This window comes from Saccostrea cucullata, unplaced genomic scaffold (assembly GCF_032062105.1).
Source record: "Saccostrea cucullata isolate Sc308-1 unplaced genomic scaffold, CSIRO_AGI_Scuc_v1 ctg3809, whole genome shotgun sequence".
NCBI lineage: Eukaryota > Metazoa > Mollusca > Bivalvia > Ostreida > Ostreidae > Saccostrea > Saccostrea cuccullata.
Window position 1 is genome coordinate 22322 of NW_026926101.1, and position 25941 is coordinate 48262.

Below are 25941 nucleotides of genomic sequence, written 5' to 3' on the forward strand. Positions count from 1 at the left end.
AAATCAACACTTCGAAAAACCACTCTCCTCGAAGTTTCAGATTAACAAAGTTAACACATTAATTCAATTACATTTTTCAGTAGAAGACAAGTACTCATACCTTCACAAAGTTCTCCTTTGTAGAAATGATTGCAAATGCATTGTCCTTGTGGGTTGTACAATAAGGTGCAAGTTCCCCCATTCTCACACGTAAGCGGACAGGTTGAATGATCTTTTCTCAGTTGTGCCGAAACAATCACAAAGTAGACTTAAAAACAAATACTTAATTTATAGGGGACTCCTTATTAGTTGACTAAATTATCATTGCATTCTTTTATTGAAGTTATATATACATGTATAGTTCTTTAATCAATACTTTGGCATGTAAATATATGGTACAGTGTATATATAGTACACTTATTTTTCTAATTTGTTCTGTTATGTAATAGTTCTCTATATATTCTTACATTACGGTGAGTAGTATATGATAACAATGAACGTTTTGTTATGATCATTTCCCGTTGGCTACATTCAAAAGTGAGGACAGTTTAATAAATTGAAAGTAGGAAAAGTCGAATTCAACCATGAAATGGTATGTGCTTATCCTGCACAGAGAACAAAATTAACAAATCAGTGGATTTAAAAATTCAATTTTGATGTAATGCAGTGAGTAAATAGAACTTGTTAACGTCTGAGTTTCCCTGAAAAAATATTACAATTTTTATTCGATGTAATTTTAGAAACAAATTTTTAGGCAATCAGAATATGTGTGCTGGGTAAGCACTGCGGTTGAAATATTTTGCGATTTGATCCGTAAAAATTTGTCAATTAGTTTCTGTGTTTTCAATATCTGTGGTTGTTTTTTACCGTAAAAATATTTAAGGGATACAAACACCATGTAATAGGGATTAAATAGAACAAATCTGTGTAAAAGGTTTAAAACTTCCATAATATTCAAAGGTGAATGAGAACTGAAACTTAGCTCTACTAAATTGGAATGCGTAAATTTTTAAAGATGGTATTCGTAAACTTTTTTCGAATCCTTTTTCAAACAAGCAGTTATTTTTAAGCAATATAGATTATAAAGCAGGTTAGGTGACATAGGCACCACACATCAAAACTTGCAAATACATAAAATATTTAAATATACTAGTATATTCAAGAAATAATTTTCGATTATAATTATTGCGGATTCTTCCTGATTATCCACAAAATTCCGGAAGAAAAACTTGGCAAGGCCTGATTAACAGAGCAAACGTTCGCGAGAGCTCGCAAAAAATTCCTTATAGGCCTACATTCAACAGAACTTTTCGCGAGCGTTCGCTCTATTGAATAGGTCTATGTGTTGAGGGAGTACCTAGAGATCAAGGTTAGCATTTGATGTTTCCTTCGTAGACAAGCTAAAAGGAGCGATAATTGAACACTGACGTTGCATATTTTTCTTGAAAGAAAAAAACATATATCCCCAATGTTTTTTACTACAAAAATAAGCAACATCAGGTGTCTGAGCTTGTATGTGTCGCATTTTTATTAAATAATTTAGGCTTAGAAAATTCTTACTTCAAAAGTACAGATACAACACATTCCTAAGTATAACCCGTAAAATAAAATATATGGAGAGAGAAATTTATATACACTATCGAATAATACAATTAATCGGGAGCAGAGCAAACACGGACCTTACCATAAGAAAGGGATAAAGTGTCTTGGAGGCTTTAAAAAGCTTTTTTTTCCCCAAGGGGTTCTTAAAAGTAAGGAAAGTATAAACAAAAATAATATGAACATTGCCACATCTTTTTATAACTTTTTCTAACATTTATTACTTAAAAAGCATAAATTAATATACTCGTTTTAAGAAATTATTCCATTTTAAATCATTTTTTCTTCTTTCTTTTTTCAGATATAGAAGACGTGTCATTCACTTTCCGTAAAGAAATTTATTTATACACGAATTGTATATACCACGTATACTCTTTTGTAATCGAACGCACGCTGATTTCAAACACTGATTTTTAGTATCGCGATGCAATCAGTGTGCAATAAGTATCTAATGTTCTAAACGAATTTGATGGCACTAAGATAAATTTTCTTTCAAGAGTGCATCATCTTCGTCTTTTTTTATCTGTAGATTATAAAGGAACATTTATATATTTAAAAAAAAATAATATTATATAAATTGCACTTAATATACCTTACCATGGATAAGATTAATAAATAACAAAGCCCACAAAGTTTCAAATTTACTCTCTCGTGTCGATTTTCTGAAGGACATAATGAAAATAATAAAGATATGTACATTGTTGGTTTGAATATGAAGAGTGTTCCTTATGTTTTATTTTTTAAAGAAACATTATTAAGTTATTATTACATTTTTGTAAATTTAATTTTACACAGTATCTTAATTGGACTGTACAGCTCCAAGAACAATTGACTGATGAGTTCCCCCCTCTCATATGGAGACTCCACCACCAGCCGCAGGAGAGCTGCAAATATAGTCCTATACTCCGCACTCGTGGCCATTGAGCAGGGAGGGATCCTATTTGTGCCACCACCTACTGCAACACCGTGCCTCGGTTTAAACGGATTTGTCCGAAGCACCGATCTCCACGTCCCACAGCAGGATTCGAAACAAGGACGTTCAGGATATCCGATCCTCAGCCAGGAAGGATAACTCTTTAATTTATAATTTAATTCAAAAAGACTTAAAATAAAGCTTGAAATTGAAATTTTTTCTTGCAACAATTTTCATTTTATGCCCTATGTATGATTCAATGTTCTTTAAAGTTTTAACAAACAGTATTTTAAAAGTTGACATTTGTACCTCGATCATAAAACTAAGTAAAACTTGCATATTTAACAAAATTAAAGTTCTTTTAATTTAGCCTTAGTTACCAATGTTTATAAGCATGATTAGAGATTAGACGTTATTTACGGTGTTCTCTTTGAAAGGAAACACTTCATACAATATGCATTATGAAACGATGGAAGTAAGAAGGAGAAAGTGAAGTACCGAATAAGTATAAAAATCATATAATTTTCTTTAAAAGTCTGGATACCTATGATTTTTATTCCTAAAATGTATTTCTTGATCAATGATCAATTAGAAAATATCCATTAGGTAGTTCTAATTGCATTTCCTGAAAAATTATTTGAGATTTACTAATTTTCCCTATATAATATGATTAAATTTAAAGATGAAGTTTAAAGAAACACCGTGGGTAAATACATTTTACTTTGAGAATTTAAAGACATCTTTGTGAGCATTTTCAATTACTCATTGCCTGATTTTCAGAACCTGACAATTCTATTTTTATTTTTATTTTGATTGTCTTAATAGAGGAAAAACATTGGCGCAATTAAATACTAAACATTATGGCAAGTATAGTCATATGGTACAAATCCATGCGCAAATAATCCGTATGTCATTTTTGGAGATGCAGTATTTGTCCTTTCCATCGATGATAAATGTGCATGTAAATGATGAACAGTCAAAACACTTGGTCGAGGTAAAAATTCAAATCATGACTATATGCTCAATATGCAATATGTTCGCAAAAATTTAATTCTTGGGTATTCCTTAGGATTATAAAAAGCAATAGCTACAATTCGTGAAAATTTTGTCTTGCTTATCAAGAGTCAATGACTACCGCGCGAAAATAAATTGTGTCGCCAAGTGATCTATTTAATAACATTTAATAATAGAATTAAAAAAAATGATATACTTATACCTATATAGTTGCATGTGTATCTATATTTTGACTTTTGTCTTTAAACATTCATTACGTCCCCCCCCCCCTTTTTTTAAAAAAAATAAACACTACATAGCCATCGGACCTCGTCTCTATCGCCACATGTATGACAACAATGTACCCATGCTGATATTAAGTTTTACTTTTAAAAACAATAAAATGCTTCCTTTGATTGTTATTACTGGAATTAACGGAAGCAGCTGCTGCAGAAAAAATACATAACCCGCATAAGCGGGTTATGTAATTTTTTTCTGCAATAGCTGCAACCATTACAAACAAAGAATGACATTTTATTGTTTATATTTATATCTGTTTATATAATCATTTAAAGTAGGATTAAAAGATTAATTACTGCATTAATTGTGCGAACGTCTTTATACGTTTCATTGATGGAACAACCACTAATCAAGAAATTTGTACAGGCGACATGCTTTATGTAGTTCATGCAGTGATTAACACAATGTGTTTTCTTAAGAAATAAAGGACAAAATTTTCAGTGGATGTAAATATATAGATATTAATTTTTAGATCTATGCAAAATGACCAAAACGAAGAAAAAAATTGGACAAGGTAATAATTTAATTAAAATATCACAAAACAAGATGCTTTTTTGGCAAACTTGCAATAATGAATATTAAAGAGAGACATGCGAGAGGTAAACTAAGACTCGCCGTTGAGCTTAAAAAATATATGCCAAAAAAAAAACACATTGATTTGTGCAGTCCAACGTTAGACAAAATCTAACGCTGTGTTTATCTTTATTCTTTTGAAAAGTTTTCATTTAAAGCCATAAAAGCAGCAGCTCGATTTAGTTCTTTAGGTTAATGAAGTTAGATTGTGTATTGCACATTTAAAAGTATTAACAAAGAGTAATGATGACATGTTTATATCTTTTCTTTATTTCAAAAGACTTCGAAACTGATTATCATTCGCTCTCCATTACGCATCGGCGGGTACATCCCCGTCTGCTGAGAAAGGAACCACGATTGACAACCAAAATATGGCGATCGATTTATTTTTTGGGAGGACAAAATTGTATTTAAAGTAAAAAACAAAAATCCATGTTTACACATGTAAAGTGGCATGGACGGCATGGAATTTAAGTTGATTAAACAAACAAATAAAAGTAAAAATATTATATATCCCAACAATATTAGTTTATGAAGTTTGAAAAACACTGGTGATTATTCATGTAGCGGTAGCAGGTAAACATCTGTCTCTTTAATTATCTAACAATGCATCATCAAAGTCACTAAAATATCGAGACTTCAATGAAAAACAAATACTCCAGAAACCAAGCAAATGATATAAGTTGAATTTCAGAACAAACTAGAGGTACTGTGAGCAGTGAGCTCACTAAATGATACCCCTCTCCTCCCATATGAATAAAATGTCAGTGTCCATGCTTTGTTGTAGGAAACCAAAAATATGTGTCAGATCAAAAAGTAAAAAAGGATGTGCACAAAGACAATATGTAATAAAGATTATGTGAAATTCTGTCAAATTTCATTCAGTGGTATGAGATGAGTTGCGGATAAGAGATGAGTACCCCAAGCGTAACAGACAGGCGGACGGACGAACTGACGGATGGACGGACATACAGATTACTATATACCCTCCCGCTTTTCAAGCGGAGGGTATAACTAGCATATAAATAGTTTATAATGTTGATACATGGAGTCAGTAAGAAATTTGATTTTCTTAGCAATGTTTACCATAAGTACCTTACAAAGAACTTCTGCAGTATTGGCAGAGTCTTCACGCATAATGGTTACCCATTGAAAATTAACACTTTTCAACACTACATTTCAGTTTCTAATTCCTTGCTGTCAATGTGGGATAATAATGACCAGATATTTGGAAGACGATTTCTTCTGTACATGTGCTTTTTTAATTCTAAATTTTGTACGACTTTTGTCAATTTGAAGAATTGTTTTCATTTGAAATTATCGATATTCTTAATCTTCAAGTTCAAAATAAAAAGAGGGAATTTCCGAGAAAATATTCATAATGTAAGAATCCCTTTGAAAATAGGGATATTCATACTACAATAGGTCTGGTATTTATAATATTTCAGAATATAATGGCGTTTTAACATTTTCTGCTTCAGGAAGTGCTCATTATATAAACTTGACGTTTTGTTTCAGTCTCCACCATCGGCTGATACTAAGTCTGACAGAGGAGGCACGACAGACAACTCAACACAGGAGATTGATTTTGTTCGACAAAATTTTATTTAACACTTAAAACAAAACACCATGTTTATATATGTAATGTGGACGGATTGAAATATATGTTGATCAAATAAAAGTAAATACATATACAGTTTATATAAGTTCATCAATTTCAAAATAAATAGGTCCCAAGCTGCAATTGCAGGCATTATGGGTGTGCATTTTTAGGTAACCTGAAATGTATCAATGCCAAGAAAAACATGGAAATACTCACTTAGAAACAATTATATCGAACCATCTGTCCTCAGTAATAATCTAATATTCAGATTTTTTGTTAATCATTGCATAGAAAACAATCAAAAGATATACAGTTGAATACAGAACGTCAGTAACTAGTGAATATCTATAAATGGTGTAAATTTGTCCATATTCATAAGGATAAAAATTTATTTAAAATTAGCAATTTTACGTTAGCACCTTTCATAGAACAACTGCAGTGTCAACTTTATTGGCCAGAGTCTTCACATACAATGGTAATTTCGCATTTAAGCACTTTCCATCACTATGCTTGAGTTTTGAATTCTACACTGGTAATCGTTGGACAATAATGACTAGATTTTTGGGACACGATTTCTTCTGTATATCTGACCAGAACTAAGATCTCCTGTGAACGCCTTAAACCGGTACTCTAGATTCTTCCTTGTGGACATCAATTCCTTGTGCAGGTCCTCAGCCTAAAGAAATATACACACTATTGTTTTACAATCGAAAAACATAACATTTTATTTGAAAATCACTTCATCTTTACTGGATATTCAACTAAACAAAGGGAAAAATCCACGGCAAACACACTTCAAAAAACGTACAAAATGGTCATGTGGTTTTATTTCAACAATGTGAATTTTCAAACAATCGTCACAATTTGTGAAAAAGAAATCTAATTCTAATATAAAGCTTAAATAATTTTGTCATAAACTATTTTTAGTAAATGTATACGAAAGAATCTAAACTAAGTGTTTTAGTGTAAGAAAGAATTTTTAAAATGCGTTTTCCCATAATTGTAAATGATTGTGTTTAAACGTAGCATGAAAAAAAAATGAAAAAGAACAAAGGCATGTACTTAAGGCATGTATTTAACAATTTATTACAATAAAATTAGCTATTTTCTACCTGTAGAATATAACTTACTGGCCAGACTATGGAATTGCAATAAATCTCTAGTGGAAGTATTAGAACTTCTACCTGTTCAGGTGTCAATACAACTTCAGTCAGTAATACATCAACATTTCAATCATCGTTCCTTATTTCAACTTACATTTCTCATTTTACGATGATTTTAATTTTAAAAAAATCTTTAAAATTTTTATTTGACAACGTTTATTATAAAACAAATCCAGGAAATATTATTATTTATTTTGAAATAAAATTGAATATGTTTAGTTTGAGAAGTCAATATTTTTACTTTTTAAAAAAAATCTTAAGAAAGAAGACTCCAGGATAGAAAGATACAGTTTCTACATATACATGAACTAATTTCTTTCATTCATGCAATGGACATTGTAACCATGCTGTATGGCTTATTATTTTCCCCCGTTTCCATATTAACACACTATTGAATAATACGTTGTATACTCTACCAAGCTCTTCCCTGACCGTGAACTACACAACACTGTTTAGCTTTATATAATTATATATATATATATATATATATATATATATATTACAGATAAAGCAATTAACTGGAAGACAAGCATACATGTAGTAGCTACTTATTTTTTTTAGAACATAAACAGCTTATGATATTTTGTTTGGGTTTTTAATTGAAACTTTTTGGAATAAATCTATACTTTTGTTTTCCTTAATAAATGTTTCTTCTCTGGGAAAACTTCCCGTATCATGTGAAATTACTGGTATAAAGCAGCAATTTCTTAGAAAGTCAAAATATTGTCAAATGTAGACTCGGTGTAGACTCGAGCGAGGTTTTAATTCATTTAAATACTCTCCTTAATCTCTAACATTCACTCTAAAAATTGAAAGAAGCATTTTATGGGGATATTGTGGGTTGCTTTAGGATTCATGAAGTAACGTTCCAAAACCATGTTCCCTTTAAAATAATGATTTATTGCTTAAGCTTATCGGCATGGTCACTCATAATATATATATATATACAATATATATATATATATATATATATATATATATATATATATATATATATATATATATATATATATATATATATATATATATATAGAAAGGTGTTTGAAAGACACTGAAAATCTAATTAACAAGAAGATGGAAAAGACTGACGCAAAGAAAATTTGGAAGCTGGAAAAAATGCATCTTGAGAACGCATGCTGATTCTCATCCAGTTGTCTAAAACTGCCCATGCAATCTCTTTTCTCTAAACGTCTTTCTAAAACACTTATGTTTTTTTTTTACCAAATGCATGAGGAAACTTTCTGGAAAGCTGCGAATCTGCAATATAAAGCTAACTTAACATAAAGTCTTCAGTGCTATTTAAATACGCTATCATAATCTAACAGAAAATTTTCTTTAAGATACATTTTTTTACTCTACATTTTACCTTAATGCATTGTTGCAACCACTATTGAAATAACGACCACTATTGAAATAATTATATCAATAGTGGTTGAGAGTGCATTTCAATAGCAAACATAGTTAGTAACCACTATTGAAATACAACCACTATTGAAATAATTATATCAATAGTGGTTGAGAGTTTATTTCAATAACAAACATAGGTAATAACCCCTATTGAAATACGACCACTATTGAAATAATTATATCAATAGTGGTTGAGAGTGCATTTCAATAACAAACATAGGTAATAACCACTATTGAAATACGACCACTATTGAAATAAATATTTCAATGGTTGGTGAGAGTGCATTTCAATAACAAACATAGATAGTAACCACTTTTGAAATACGACTTCTATTGAAATAATTATTTCAATAGTGGATGAGATTCATTTCAATAACAAACACAGGTTGCAACCACTATTGAAATAATGTTCACTTTTGGTATAATGATTTCAATGTGGATAAAATTATTGATTTCAATAGTGCTTTGAACAATGAATCCAATATATATTGAAAAAATTATTTCAAAAGTTACTTACGTTGTGAAACTTTTCTTATAATACTGGTAGTTTTTCAATAGTGGTTGAAACCTATGTTTACCATATAGAAATGCACTCTCACTCACTATTAAATAATTATATCAGTAGTGCTCGTATTTCAATAGTGGTTGAAACATATGGTTATTATATAGAAATGCAGTCTCACCCACTATTGAAATAGTTATTTCAATATTGGTTACTTACTTTGTTTGTTATTGAAATGCACTCTCAACCACTACTGATATAATTATTTCAGTAGTTCTCGTATTTCAATAGTGATTGCTAATTATGTCTGTTATTGAAATGCACTCTCAACCGCTATTGAAATAATTATTTCAATTATTTCAATAGTGCTCGTATTTCAATAGTGGTTACCAACTATGTTTGCTATTGAAATGCACTCTCAACCACTATTGAAATAATTATTTCAATAGTGGTCGTATTTCAAAAGTGGTTACCAACTATGTTTGATATTGAAATGCACTCTCAACCACTACTGATATATTTATTTCAATAGTGATCGTATTTCAATAGTGGTTACGAACTATGTTTGCTATTGAAATGTACTCTCAACCACTATTGATATAATTATTTCAATAGTGGTCGTATTTCAATAGTGGTTACTTACTATGTTTGCTATTGAAATGCACTCTCAACCACTATTGATATAATTATTTCAATAGTGATCGTTATTTCAATAGTGGTTGCAACAATGCATTGTATATATAATAAGTAAAACATGCACTCTAATATCAAAATTTAACCATAATACATTTGAAATATTAAAAATTACGTCATAGGGTGTTATAGAAATGTTACTATACCTAAGTTTAAAACATATTGCTTTTAATGGCTGGCCTGTATATATGAACTTTATTTTGGAATTTTTTTTTTTATTTATTAAAAATTTTTATTTGATTGCTAAAATTGAGAGTCAGAGAGGAAATTATTTACTTTTCATGAAGTATTTTTGACACAACTATGGAAAGAAAAATGGCTGGTACATCAATTTTCTCTTGTATCCCCTATAAGTGTTCAGCTTTTGAAAGTGCTTTGTAATTAATGTGAAAACTTTGTGAAACTTTCCACGTCTGCAAATCAATGTGGAGTACCTTATGAAATGAATTAGTTTTCTGTCTATACATCAGTCCTGGAATTAAGCATTAAGGCCTTGAGTCCTGAATGCTAAAAATCATATAAATTTATCTGAAGGACTAGAATATATACTTCAAATGTCAAAATATTTTAAAATTTCTTATCAAGGTTTCCGAGTGTTAGATTATTAAATCTTTCCATAAGCATCGTCTTACAAAATGTCTTGTTTTTCTCAAATTCAATTTAATTATAATATATGATATTTTAAATCTATCTGTACTATAGAATGAAATTTGTTGAATATTTCATGAACCAGTTGTTAAGTTTGGTATCTTCAATGTGATCATACAGCAAAAGTTGAAAGTGCTATGAAAATTGCCAAACAAAACTGCCTAATATATATTTCTAAGAGCTCATTTGGCTTTTTATGTTTTTCTTCCTTAAAACTAAGCTAAATACATTGCAAATCAAACAAAAAGGAAGGTACCTTATAACCCCAGGATATAAATTGAATTTGATGGATGAATTCAAAATTATAATTTTAAGTATAGGTTTTAAACATGAAAGTAACAATAACAGCAGCCTCTTAGCCTAATATATTCAACAAAATATACAAGATAAAACCAAATCTAGCCATTGAATTTACACACATATCTCTTACCAAACGGTCAGAATTTAGAGATGGGTGGTAAAATAATGCTTATATGAAGCAGCCCCCGAAAAGCTTGTCCTGTTTAAAATAAGGGTTTTCTTGTGTTAATTACAATGATACTTTTAACTGGCAATTTAGTTAGGCCTATGGAGATCATCAAAATACTAGTAATGGGACTTTACACTATACAATGTACTTTAAAAAAGTATCATAGTGCATTCTGACTATCCTATATGATTGTCCTCATAATGAAATTCAGGACTATAAATTAAACTAAAGCTTTTGATACTTGTTATGAACTTATCTGTATATTCAGTCATAATAATTCTGCCATATATAATATGACATAAAAATATGTTCTGAAAATATTTTATTTAAAATTTTTCAAATTGATTTGTTATTAAAATGGCAATATGCAATATTCTTCAAATAATGTTTAAAATATTTATATATTTGCATTTTTTTTAAATAAATCTAATATTAAGTTATGATATTTATACAATAAGACTTGATAAAAATTGCAGAATGTACTGTAACACTTTCTAAATACTTCAAAAATGTTATAAATATAAAATATATGCATTATATTGAGCAGAAGAATGCAGTGATAGAATTACAAGTTATATGTATAAATAACTTTGATTATATATTACAAAATTTAATCTAGACTAGCCAATAAAAAGATGGAAAAAAGTGTTATAATTTAATCATGCTATGAAAGGAAAATATTTGTTTACACTATACCAGTTTTCTACATCTCATAACTCAACCTCAAATGTGTAACTGTAAAGTATACTAGTTAATTTTTAACTTAAGAGTCCAAAGAGCCTATAATACCATTGTACTGTGCAAAGGACAGTGTGTGCAAATGTTTGGTTAGAAAATATCTTACATTCAAAATATCTATTTAAATTAATTAAAAACTTCGTGATTTTCTTTAAAATGACATAAAAAAGGGTATTGTGAGTTATTAAAACATATAAATGACACCTACACATTACAGAATATACAGAGTAATGAAAACATAAAAAAAATCTATTGTTAAATCAAATCATGTTTTATATTCTGATAAATAATTCTGTTAACGAGGTTTGAACATATTCAAAGCAAGCACTGATGATTAATGATTGGTAGAAAGCAAGCACAGAATGTCTAAGAGATTGGTTGTTATAGAAAACCTGTGGTCCATGCTTTGAGTTCCTGATAGCGCTTTAGCAGGTCTTTCTGTAGAGATTTCACCTAGACAAGGAGCAAAGCTTATTATCTACTGAAACAAGTCCTCTCAATGTTCAACTACTTCTACATATAAACTCTCATTACAACTATCATGACCCCATACTTATTATTGTTTTTTTTTTTTTATCTGACTGTGTAACTATATTCTTTGGCAATTAAATTTAAGACTTCCCTTCCTAATTCTAATTTCTTGTTCAATTAATGTCTATATTCTTTGGCAATTAAATTCAGAAAGAGTTCTTTCTAATTTCTTATTCAATTAAGGCACATTTTTTGAGGATAAATATGATTTTCATTTGAAAGAAGTCTATCACCTTCAGCTAAAACTTCTCAGAGTAGATAGTCTCATATCAATTAATCTAATTCATTTACTGTTGAAATATTTTTTTCTCTCAACCTAGTATAAAATATATAGTGTAATACTGGTGTGTTTATTATGTTAATATGGCTGTATTTCCCATAAACCATAAGAAAAATCTAATTATCTGTGAACCACAAGACTTTCACCGATTAAGTTAATGTTAAAATATTTTCCCTCGCCCTTTTCACTTTTTTTTCTTTTTTAAATTAAAAGCAATATATATCATGGGTTACAAGGTTTAATATCAACAAAATCATGTCAATTAAAGCCTCAGTAAGAAACATCTTTTTATATAGAAGAGTGCTCTGTCAGCACCATGGTTAGAATGTCAAATTTGTCTATAGTTTTCTCATATATAAGTCAATAATATCAATATTTATCTATTTATTTAATTAAATAATATTTCTTCTCATGAATATCAAACTTGAGAGACTGTTGAAAAAAGCTATACAGGGGCACAATTTTCGATTTCATACTTAATTTTTAATGTTACAGTATTATGGTTATTAGGCAAAACAATTATATTACTAAAGCCATGCATAAATGTTGTAAAGTTGTGGGCCATTTTTGGTAATTTGAACCAGGAACATTTCAAATAAAGTCAATCTGAAGCATAAAAAATGTATAAACTTAAACAGTACAAAATCAAATAATAGCTATTATCCATGTTTAATAAACATGTGATTATATACATAGTCTATTTTTATTTTACTTATTCAGAATTTTTTAACACCATCAAACTTTCACTATAACTTCTCATTTAATTATAAATAACATTCAATTTGAAAAACTGTTAAGAATATTTAAAATATTTTACATCACAAGTAGCTAATAAAAGGAACATATTTCCATATTCCATAACAATATTTCAAAAACATTTCTTTCCAAAAAAATAATATTATTATAGCTTGAGTTAAGATTCTAGAAAATGAAATCAAATTGAATTTAACTTTAATGTTGAATTTTTTTTTTATCAATATCTTACACAGGATAGAGCCTAATAGGTAGCTACTGGTTATTTTAAAGGCTGACTGATGGAAGCTAGGTCCAAAAAATCAAGGAAATGAATGGTTGTGATTAATGAAAAAAATACTCTTTAAATTATCATTTATTTATCAAGCACATAATTATGTCATCAAAATCATATGATCAAGAATGTCAATGTCAATTCATAACAAATTTGTCAGATTCATAGAGAGAGTATAATTGAGTTGTCAAATAAAATACCAAGATGATAAATTATAATTACTGAAAGTACAACATGACCATTTTGTGGAAACAATAAATTAATACTATTTAAAAAATATGAAATAGTATCCTCCACCGTTAAATCAGGAATTATTGAATACCAAACCCTTTGTTAATGGAAAGAAAGTTGTGTTCAAGAAAAACTTGAAATAGGGTGTTCTGAAATCTTTCATCTAACGTTTCACCTCTGCATTAATATGACCTTGACCTTTGTTTTTGCCTTTCACCAATCAAGCATTATCAACATGATTCAAAAAACAACTAAACCAAAAATTATAAACATACAAAATCCCAGGGCGAAAGAACATGCCTCAAAATTTCATCAAACAAAATATGAAAATAGATGTTAACATTCTATTAAGTTAAAAGAGTTCTCTACGAAAGTTTGATTTTGGGGGCAAATATTTGTCATTACCACATATTTTTTTTATGATCATATTCCAGATTTTATAAAATGAGATCATTAGCTTTTATTTCTTTAAAAATTAAAATATTTACTTCAAAACCTCTTTCATTCTTCTTATAATAACATCTTTATTGATAGTTTGCATTTTATTACTTACAATTTCTAGCTCCCTTCTGGCAGCCTCCATTTCTTCCTGTGGGGTACCCTTCGGTAGTTTTCTTCTGTCATGCATCTGTGATGTGTGCTGTTTTATTCTTCTCTCTAACTCCCGTATTCTTGCAGTCCTATAACAGTCAAGACATACTGAATATTGACATTCTACATGTATCACCTATTGCATACGGCCTTTATACATGCATATGAGTGATTCTTAAGAACAATTTCTATGATAAGTTGACATAAAATGTATTTGCACTTATCTTAACAAAGAAGCAAATAAATCATTTCGAATTTGCAATCCTTTCTTCATATATATCAAGATCCATAAATATTAGAAAGTAATAATATTATTCCTTGTAATACAAGTTATTCAATCAGATATCTTTTATTGTGTCACCATATAAGATGTTTGTTGAATATCAGAAAGCACAAAACATTGCAAAAGCTACTTTTATATCTGACTTAAAAATTATCTGAATTGAAATTTGGAAAAATTTCCACTATTGGGGTGATCAGATCTCTCACATCTGTGGTATACTGGATTAACCTACTTCTCTTCCTCTATGCGTTGACGAGTGCTTGGTGACAGGGCTCTCCGTACCTTTTCATGGGCATTCTTCACATCCTCCTATAAGATATAGTCTTTTATTATGTGTTCAGGATAAAAATACATTTCATCTGGAGAAAAAAATCATGTTTATACTTTCCATGAATGAGAGTTGAAATTAATTTATATTAATATTTCTCAGTGTCTTTCAGAATATATCTTTGCAACAGGAATAATGATTATCTTCAATTTACTTAATTCACTTCTCATTGGCTGGAATCTTTTTTGTGATTTTTGTTCATATCATTTGATTTGTAATGATTTTCTCCTCATTGGCTGGAATCATCACATGATTTTTGTCAGCATCATGTGACTTACTTTGATTCTCTCCTCATTGGTTGGAATTTTCATGGGACTTTTGACAATATCATGTGACTTACCTTGATTCTCTCCTCATTGGTTGGAATTTTCATATGATTTTTGTCAATATCAAAAGGGGCTTTCTCCACGGCATCAACATAATCTAAAATTTAAAAAAATTCATAAAATTGATAATGGAAATGTTAGATCAGGTAGAACTTTGGTATTTTGACTTATAAAAGCAAAACTTATTCTCTTCTTTTGAACAATAATTTAATGAAAATAATAAAAATAAGTACCAGTATATACATGTACTTATAAGCTGAAGTAACAGTTTTATACAAATAGCAACTTCTCATGTAGTTTGAACTATCAGTAGGCATATATATATCCCATAAAAACATACTTATGTGCATCACACCAAACAGTGACATAGGATGAATACTTAAAACCACAGGAATTTATAATTTGCAACATTTTTTAGTTGAAATTTCAATTTAAATGCTATCATTTACTACATGTATGTATTTCTTAATGATTGAAATCAGCACTACCAAGGTTAGCTTTTATGTTGCTTAGTTCATCAGTGTGACTATTTGCCACTTTTAAAATACACTGTAAACAGGGAAATTTTCGCCCCCGTTTAATTTTCGACCCTTTCGCCCTACCTTCATTTGGCGAATTTAAAAAGGGGCGAATTCAAAGAATACACCTGGAATACAGCATAATTACTTAAACAAAACTATGACTGGGCAAATTTAAAATGGGGCAAAATTGTTTGCAAGTGTGAAAGGGCAAAAAAAAGACAGGCGAAAATAACTCTATATACAGAATATAAAAAAACCTGGTTTGTATACCTTTTGTTCCTTTCATCATGCTCTCATAATGTTTCTTTTGCTGCATCTTTTTTGATTTCACTCTCCAGTCTTTCAATGCTTCATTGTCCCTGAAATATCAAAATTCTATTAGACTACGCCATGAGTGGTCACATATAAATTACACGAGTTATGCAAGTGTATATTTTTTCAAACACACAAATTGAATTCATTTTCTTCTAAGTATTGAACATATTAAATCTGAACAACAGCTTTTTTTCTTTTAAAAAAATTGTTTTCAATTTATCTTGAAACATGGTCAAAACTCAAGAATGAATCCAATACTTTCTCTGAGGCATCGGATTAGAATTTGTGGGGCATCACATCAGAGAGATCAGATTCTCCCATTTCTTTGACATCTTCTTACTTACTTTCTCCTTTGTATAATGGCTTCTGTTTTCTGTTTGTGTTCCTTGACCTTGGCAAGTTTTCGTTCCTCTGTCATTTTGAAGTTAGCGTATTCTTCAGGAGGGGGTTCGGGGTAGGGGTTCACCCTCCAGTTCAACACACTGCTGGCTGACTTTTTACGACTGAAAAAAAGAAAGTGTAAGTAAATTACTAACTATAATATTATATTTTTTTCTCATAGAAAAGAGTTTTTTTTGTAAAGTTTAAAGGAACACAAGTAAAAGGATATCACGGTGTATTGAACCCTGTGCTTTTAAATTATTTTAAAAACATTTTCTGCCTCGTTTTAATCATTTACTGTCAGATGTACACGAGTGATAAAATTTAATATATGGATTGAAATGTATATAATAACTGATATAATTTGCATGTGCATTAATTTCAAAATGAAAACTGCAGTAATGCAAAAATTTCATGAAACAAATTTAATATTGCTTATATATAATTAATGTTTACTAACATGCAACTGTATTTCATAAAGAAAATAACTTCAACTTGAAGGAAATAAACAAGAGACCCAAAACCCATGATTTACACTTTTTAGTATATTATTCAGTAGACGTTTCTTTAAAATAATGCATTTTTATGTAAGATTTGTCACTCAAATAAATTATTTTCAAAAATTCAGCTGTTTAACTTTCAACCATCATTTTGCAAAAATCCTTGAATCAGGTTTCAATAGGGCCTTTCAAAAAACAAGCAATTTTTGGCTGCAGAGTTAAAAAAAAAAAACTTAGCCCATGACTGGAAAAACCATGAGTGTGATAGACAAAAGCAATAGGACAATGGTCAGTAAAAGACCTATAAACCGGAACAAAACATGAACGATCATTACAAATTTGTAGGAAAAAAAAAATATGAAAACAGCATGCATTTTTTTTTAAAATCAATACCTAATAATTTGATAATACATGCACTAAATTTTTAATTGAATGCATGAACAGTAAAACACTTGGCATCAAACCTGCATCTAGGTTTGTTCAAAGAAATCTGATGGAGCGAAGCTCTCCTTCCACACTCGAGCATGTGTCGAAAACTTTATTGACAAAGAGAGAAAAAATAATAAGGTCATAGCAAGGAAATAGACGAATTTCTTTAAAATTAAGTTGGATGCCAAAGGAAAACAACATATTATTTCAGAAGATACAGAAAAGATTCATTTCTGAAGTATAATACTCATGAAGGCTTTCACTGCATTAACAAAACTGACCATCAATAAAGCTAAATTTTCCTCAAAAATTGTTCAATGAACAGCATTATGTCTTAATTTTCAAAGGATTATACGTACTTTAAACCAATACAATATCTAACAATGTACAGGATCACAGAAATTTAGAAGGGGAAGAAGTTTTTTTGACAGGTGAAATATATACACCAACCAAAATTAAGATTTAAGTCCCAAAATCACACAATTTTTTTATATTAAAAAAAAACCCCACAGACATAATTCATTACAATAAAATATACACTGTAAATCAGCACCAATGCCTTGATAAAATTATAATGTATTGAATGCTTATATTGTAATAGGTCAAGTTACCATAAAGTGCCCTTCAAGAACTGCACCAATATATATATTATACCCATATAAAGGAACTCCATACTAATGTCCCCATACATGTAATGAGATATTTAGTAATTTACTGCATGTACAATAAATGAAACACAGGTAGTCATAGGCATGGAAAATAGTCGTAGAGAGGGGTTATATATTGGAAATTTAAGATTAATGGGTTAAAATAATTCAATTTTTGGTATTTTCATTAATAGGAGTGCTGGAAAAACAAGGGATTATAAATATCGTCAGGAAGAAACAATGGTGTATTAGCTGGAATCTTACATGATTTAATTATCTTAAACAAACAGCATTGGGCTACCTAATATCCATATACATGGCCTCTCTTGTACAGTATGCTGATTCAACTCTGAAAATTTGATCAACATGTTAACAAAAACAGTCACATAAATGTAGGGTACTCTGATATTAAGTCAGGAACAAAAATTGTAAATATGATTTATATTATATATTATAACATAAGTATAATATTATCATTCCAATGTTTCAATATCTATATGTTAATGAATCCAATCTGCAATTCAAATGGAAAAATCTACTTTTATGATTGACAGTAAGTTCTATTACGAGGTTTCTAAAATGTTTAACATGGTTAAACCTTACTTTAGTTACTAAAGACCTAAGAATGAGCATGGTGAAGCAGAGGTATTATGCCCCATACATCCATGAATATTACATGTATACCTACAGAATGGCCCCAATTATAGACAATTGAGAGCCTTGTACATCAGTGTGCTAGGCTAGGGTGACATGGGAAACTGAGGGTTTTCCTGGCAATTTTTCTGATTAAGCTTGAAATATTTACTCAGATGATGATCTAAGGTAACTTGGGATAAAGGACTTAAAACAATCAAACCAATTACATACCTGTGTTTTTTAAAGCTTAAAGCCAAAACAACATAGATTTTGAAGAGCTTCAAACTTGATAATTATTTCCAAATATTAAGCAAAATTTCTTCTCGCAATAATCTTTAAATTAAAGATTTTTAACTTTTAATTCTTAACCTTAAGATTGTATTCATTGTTTCATATTTAATAGATTAAACCATACAGGAACAGACTTTAATCATTTATACAAAAATTCTTTTGAAGTGTACAAGATTTTTCAATTAGCCTTCCACAAAACAAAATCCCTTTCCCATTTTCCTCTCACCTTTCCACTGTCCCTGAAGCTCCTGCCTTGCGAACTTTCTCGGCCTTTTCCAGTTTCTTGTCGGTGTAACTGACCGGTTGGTGGAGTGCCACCGGCTGTGGTACTGGTCCGAATGGGTCAGAAGATTTGGTGGTGGTGCTTTTGGCATCCTCTAGAGCCAGCGTCCTCTGGCGGCGCTTGGCGTAGTCCTGGAGATCGTCGCCATCGTCCCAGTCGTCAGAACTACTACTGCTGCTCTCGTTACCGGGGGAACCTAGATGTATATCTTTATGCATGAAATTTTGAACAAGCGAATTTCAAAAAAGAAAAATTACAATTAACAGGGATGCACAAATATTAGTTTCCTTGTTTTTAAATGTAACAGACTTAATGTAAAAGTTCTATATTTGCACATATAGAGCAACAGTACAGTAGAGGATACAACTCATGATGCATATAATTCTGAGGAGACAGCCAATATAGCTAATAATCCTTTCTCATTGGAAATTACCATTCAGGAGTTGTCCTGATGACTTTGCTTGGAGCATTTCCCTGAGAAACTTCAAGATTTCAGCTGTGCCTTTTTCCATGATGTCTTTTGGGGGAAATTCAATGGGATTATTGCTGATATTAAGACCATTTAAGCTTTTTATTAAGCCTAAAAAATATGAATATAGATTCATCACATTAAAATTCAAATATGTTTTAATATATATGTGTCATTTAATTATCTTTCAACAATCATTTAATTATCTTTCAACAAAAACTTTGCCAAAAGCTATCATTTTGCCCTACAAAATAGTAGTGCTGCAGTTATTGTAAAAAGGTGATTATATTAAATTATGAATTTACATCTGAAAAATCAACAGTAACCGTGTGATTTAAGCACCTAATTCAAGTGGAAGACTTCGGAGTTTGTTTCCCTCCAAGAGAAGTGTCCGAAGGTGATTATGTCGGCCAGTGTACACACTCGGTAATCGTAAAAGTTTGTTCTTCCTGAGGTCAAGCCAGGTCAACCTGGGCAAGCAGTCGAAAAAGTCATCAGGAAGACCGGTCAGTTCATTTCCCTCCAAGTACAGGTACTAAAATGTTCAAGAAACTTAAAATAGTTTATGTTACATGCCATTGTTTCTAGCCAAGACATTCAGATATATGCACCATTTACTCAAAAATTTAAACATATAATTGTCTAGAGATATTTTCTGTTATTTGATCATGACAAGGAACACATTGCAGGTTTGACCGGTCAACAAGAGGTGCTTACTCCTCCATGGCATTTGATCCTACCTCTAATAAATTTGGAGGTCTCTGTGTCCTTTGTTTATGAATTATATAGTTTTATAGAACTTTTGAGTTAGATTACTGTTTGTTTTCTCTATTTATATGTTTACAATCAAAAATTGGCATTTTATTAATGAAGGTATTCAATTGTAATGTTTTGGACTGTGGATATCGGCCATTGGATAGCTCTGTTGGTACAGGACTTGAATAGTGATGCAGGGGTCCCAGCTAGGTTAGATTTCCGGTCCAGCCAAACATTTTCGATCACCTTTCCTGTTACAGACTTGGTGCTGTTGACCTGTGACCTTTGGAATTGCAGGTTAAAAGTCCTGCCAGGGGCTAATAAGAACTTGGGTTGTGTCTTTGAGGGCAAAGTCCATTTAAGGAGGGAGGAATGTAATGGATTGGGCCATGGATATTGGCCTGGATAGCTCAGTTAGTAAAGCACCTGACTAGTGATGCAAGGGTTCTGGGTTCGATTCCCGGTCCAGCCATACATTTCTCAACACTAATTTTGAATACTTATTATTACATTGATTAAAAATACACAATTTACTAGGATATAAAAATCAATAAGGGGAAATCCCAATATAAGGAACAGCTTTTTAGAAGATGTATATAAGTAAATGATATAACAGGTCCAGTACAATCACTAGATTTAGCTACGTAGGTAGAGTTACCTACGTAGCTATATTTACCTACCTCGGGTAGCTTTATTTAGCTATTTCAAGGTAAGTTTTCAAAAGTTGTCTTTTTATAAAAAAGAGACAAAAAGTCGCAATTAAATGACTATGTATGAAATGTATTGATATTTATACTAGGGAGGCTTAAAAAAACAATCCAAAGCAGAGATAGTTTATACATTGCTGCGTTTGGACAATTTAGAGCAAAACATGTAATTCCATTGTTTGGTTAGCTGTCCGTGCGGTGAGGCATGACTGAGTATGATTACTTCACATTGTACTGAATAATTACCGACCTATTATCGTGTTAACCGGAACTGGACTTCTTTGTCATTTCATCCAAGGGGTAACTGTTCTAACTGTCATACATAGCCCCAAAACTTTCAGAATTTTGATTGCAATTGCGCAGAAAAAGGCATTTTTCCAAGAGGGATTTTTTCATGAGTTGTTTTCAGATGAGTTCAAAGTTGAAAATGATCACTGCATCTAAATGATATTTTCTGCACACCCTGAGAAAAATGCTTTTAAATAGAAATAAACCAATTTGGTAGCTAAATAAAGCTACCTCAGGTAGGTAAATAAAGCTATGTAGGTAAATCAAGCTACGTAGCTAAATCTAGTGATTGTACCAGACCTGATATAACATGTTACAGCACTTCATTTTCGTGAGCACATGTAAAACACATGTTGAGAAAATCAACCTGTATGTATCAGTGCTTCATCCGTGACTTTCATATAATCAAGAAAATGTAAACAAATCAAAACCTGTACATGTTCAAGCAGGAACCTGAGAAGTCATTTTACCTCAAGGTTATTCAGTTCTAGCAGTTCTCGTGGAATTTGTAACAGTCCTTTATTACATAGTTCTAGTGTATTAGAGCCGAGTGCTTTTGTCTGTTTTATAATTTTCAAAATTAAATCCTCTTCTTTCTTAGTTTTGGCTACACCTCTTTCAGTCGGGGAATCTAAACCGGGCGAATACAACTCTAACCGATCGATTTCACTCTCACACGAGCCATCATTTCCTTCCAGATCCAGTTTATCTATATCTGGAAGTTCGTCAAGGGTTTCCATGTCTGCCTGCATATTGTCTGTAATTTTCATGACCTCAAAATAAACCAAAACACACAAGAAAGCCGCTTCCGTAAGTTGTTGTCGACATTCCACATGGCAAACCAAAACAAATATGGCGGCCGATACAATCCAATCACTATGGAGATTTTGATCACGTGCAATCTTCCGCTCATCAATCGAAGTGCGACGGAGCATGACAGAATACACAACGATGCTTCTATTTACATTCTGCCGTGCAGGAAAAGGCGATGGAAAGAGATGACATGATTAGATCGTTTTGATACTTCCTTGCCGAAACACAGTGAGTATAATTTTTTAAAAAGCTGCACATTTCACTATTGGCTATTTTCTAATTTCTGAAGTGAACACGGTTTATGACAAAAGAAATCATCTGGAATATAGGTTGTGCTCCCTGAACGTTTATATTGATTTCGAAAGTGTCTGTAATGATAGTGATGGTACATTTATTGCAAAATCAATTTTTATTGTACCCTTATTGTTTCATTTTCCGGACTTCGGGAACTGGCCATAATAAAGAAATCTCGTAAGTTTCAGCAGACCTGGATCTATACAGAATTTATGCCTTACATGGAGCTAATTTCATTTTTGTAGATGAGATAAATGTATGTAGTTTTGAATACAACAGAATTTAAAATGAATTTGGAAAAACAGTTTTCTTACAATGTTTTGCTAAATACTGCTTAAAGATTTTATTTTATAAAGCTCATGTATGATGGTAGGATATGGTATATATTGTTTTGTGTGCATGTGCATGTAAAAAAAAAAAGCACACAATAATAATTTGAATATGAAAAAAGAAATATAATTTGTTATTATTTCCATTTGTTTCACTCAAGCTGCAGAACTGTAGAGCTCTCTGGTTGATGAAATTGAAACTGACAAACCAAAGGGCCTGAAGTAGCAAGATAGGTGTAAATGTTCACATGGTTAATTAATATGGATACCATGCTTTTGATGAAGAAACACAATCAATTCAAGAAACAATACTTGAAGTATGCAACTAAAAGTGTTAATGACCTATATAATGATTTGATGAAAGAGCCATTTTTTAAGATGAAAATATATATACATGATTTGATAATTCAAAAGTTTTTAACATTAATGCTTGGATCTGCACATAATTAGCTTTCTTGTTAAATTTCTCTCAAATATTGTCTTGAAACCAGAGAGGTTCTGCAGCTATTTAAGCTATATGTCCATTCAAAGGACACAAGGGTATATGAAACAGGATAAATCCTTTTGATTGATATAATAAACAGGATTTTTCTTTAAAATTGCTAATTCTCATTTTCTGTGACCATGTGCTTGAAAAAAATCAAATGACCGAGGATCTGAGGTATTGAATATTAGATAAATAAATAAATCACATGCCAATGGCAATGGTTAGAATGACCATTTACATCTCTTTAAAATTTCAACAGATAAATTTCAACATATTCAGTGTTATTTGAGTTATCCAGGACTCTACAGGTTACCTAAGTTCAAGTATATACCGTATATTTTTGAAGCTTGTTAATTGATAATTTGACTGTATAGAGACCATCAAAGCTTTAAATTGTATATGAGGCCTCTTTTAAGTCACCAAAGAAGGGAACTCAGACTCTCCCCCTAAGGAAGGGAAGTTAAATAAGTAGATGTCTCATTTCAAGTTGAATTGAATCAGAGGGTATTTCTTAGAGAAAATTGAAAAACGTTGTGTCGGATAATTGCCATATGTTTTTTTGTGGCAGTTTGAGGGATGATTCTGCCTCAAGACTTCTGGTAAAAGTATATTGATTTTTTTCGGAAGATTTGCTATCTTAATGCTGCCTTTCGGAGAGTGAGACACTATCAATTAAAAACCTTTATAATTTATATATACATATTCTGAACAGATCGATACATATGGAATTTATTGTTTTCAAAGACATTTCATTTTTGAATTTTCAATTTTTATTGATAATTCTCAGATTTTACAATTTTCAGTTTTCTTAATTCATTCTTAGGTTCATGGATATTTAGTCAAGGATGGCTTCTATTTTCAAAAATTGTATTGAAACTATATGTACAGTATTTAAAATTTATTAAAAAAAAAAAAAAAATTATACAGAATCATCTGAATTTTAACTGAGTTTTACAGTACAGTACATGTATCCTCTACCACTATTATTTAAAACTAAAAGGATAAGTGATTTGTGTAAGTTTAATTGCCACGAAAACAAAGGATTGTAAATTAAAAGTTGGGGGGGGGGGGGGGTGTTTGACAAAGATCTGCAGTAACTCATCATCCTCATGCACAACTTTCTAGAGAACAGCCAGGACACTGGTTCAATGTCCCGGTTTCTGAGCTTATGGAGAAGATAATGTATTATATATAAATTATATATGTCATCTATATTTGCACAACCAGATACATAAGTCATACATCCCTTTTTGTGCATAGACACATGTTACCAGTAGATTAGAATTGTCAGAATAGACCCTTTTTGCCTAGGAGTTATTCCCCTTAGCCGCCATATTGTAGGGCAACATTCCCCGGCCGTTTCCTTCATTATTCAACCAAGGTCAATTTGTTATACTGGTTACTGAGGTAAATTGATAACACTATTTTTCTTATGAAGATACGTTTGTTAAAGCCTCTATTAATTCATAATTTTAAGATTGTAAATATTTTCCCCCAAATATTTCTTGCATGCATTGCATTGAAAATTGCATGTTTAAAATTGGTTTGCTCAAAGAGGTAAATTCACTACTTTGACCTACAAGATGGCGGCTAAGAGGAATAACTCCTAGGCAAAACATGTCATAGGAAAAGGGTCTATATCTCCTTTTTTCAATCACATATTTAATGGGCAAATGGATGAGTATAGGTGATATTATAAATCAATGCCATGTAATGATGCAGAAATTGTTTGTTTATAATGACCACCTATATAATGATTTGATGAAAGAGCACATTTTTTAAGATGAAAATATATACGTGCAAAATACACCGTGCATAACCCCACATATGGGGGCGCGGAATGGTGCCGCCCGGGGGTGAAGAATTCGAAGCAGAATTTGCAATGTTCGTTGACCTGATTAGCTTTCCTACAGTGATTGAGATGAAAATAATCCTAAATTCACTTACGGCGGAACACAGTGATATCCCAGCTTACTGTTACTCGTTTCCCAGCTCGGGACTCGTCCTAGAAATACATGAACACTTCTGCAATATCTGGCAAGAGCATGCGGGAATGCAAATTTGACCGTTTCTTTGTGAAAGTTGGTGCCTTATATATCACTCAGCTTCATCTGATTTAAGTGAGGGACTTCTAGATATGATTTTGCTGAAGACATAGCTCTAATGTTTCGGAGAATTCCACCTCAAATAAATGGGGCAGACTTCAAAATAAATGTATGTTATTTTATAAATATGTTCTCTTGTTTTTTTTGGCATAGTAATACAATATTACATTTCCTTGATATCACTATACTGTGGTAAGAAGTGGGGGGTTCAAGCAACCTTTCAATGGACATTTTCAATAGTAAAGGTGATGTGAAAAAAAGTGGGTGGGGCCCCCCCCCCCCCCCCCCCCTCTGGTCATCCTGTTGCTATGTGCCTGTTGTAGCAAAGATTTTTACAAAATGATCAATAAGATGATTAACAGAGAAACTTAATTCTAATTACACTTGATAATATTTATCCAATTTCTTAAACAACAGATCTATGTTAAGCTGAACATTGTCTTTGTACTAATAACTACGGAAAATAGTCGAATATGGCAAGCTAATCCTATGGTGCGACAAATAAGAAGGTGA

At 31.0% G+C, this 25941-nt stretch overlaps 2 protein-coding genes across 9 annotated transcripts in view; one reads left to right on the forward strand and one right to left on the reverse strand.

Moving 5' to 3' along the window:
* Positions 1–5945: 5945 nt before the first annotated feature.
* LOC134270775 (leucine-rich repeat-containing protein 27-like) lies at positions 5946–22335 on the reverse strand. Of its 8 annotated transcripts, none has more exons than XM_062753015.1 (15): positions 21871–22335; positions 19992–20184; positions 19614–19760; positions 19124–19376; positions 18272–18319; positions 17359–17430; positions 16358–16516; positions 15969–16057; positions 15192–15274; positions 14756–14832; positions 14203–14329; positions 11973–12033; positions 8345–8380; positions 7091–7144; positions 5946–6636 (listed from the first exon to the last, which is right to left on the reverse strand). In XM_062753015.1, the coding sequence occupies exons 1-15, from the start codon at positions 22333–22335 to the stop codon at positions 6632–6634; spliced, it is 1869 nt and encodes a 622-aa protein (XP_062608999.1). In that variant the 3' UTR covers positions 5946–6631. The 8 variants fall into 8 exon arrangements, with proteins under 8 accessions (XP_062608999.1, XP_062608998.1, XP_062609003.1 ...); XM_062753014.1 differs by having other exon boundaries at positions 17347–17430; XM_062753019.1 differs by lacking the exon at positions 18272–18319.
* LOC134270776 (serine/threonine-protein kinase 32B-like) overlaps positions 22332–25941 on the forward strand; it is a 31428-nt gene continuing 27818 nt past the window's right edge. The window contains exon 1 of the mRNA XM_062753022.1: positions 22332–22441. The gene's annotated coding sequence lies outside the window, so the exon portion shown is untranslated. The remainder of the gene's footprint in view (positions 22442–25941) is intronic.

What these genes read in the sequence shown, in the direction of transcription:
- LOC134270775 (XM_062753014.1), bottom strand. Translation starts at nt 22,335, where the DNA reads ATGCTCCGTCGCACTTCGATTGATGAGCGGAAGATTGCACGTGATCAA. An exon ending in GCCATGTATATGGATATTAG is followed by an intron (nt 17,431 to 18,271) that starts GTAGCCCAATGC and finishes TTGTCAATAAAG; the next exon opens with TTTTCGACACATGCTCGAGT. An exon ending in AGATGCAGGTTTGATGCCAA is followed by an intron (nt 16,517 to 17,346) that starts GTGTTTTACTGT and finishes TCTTTTTTTCAG; the next exon opens with TCGTAAAAAGTCAGCCAGCA.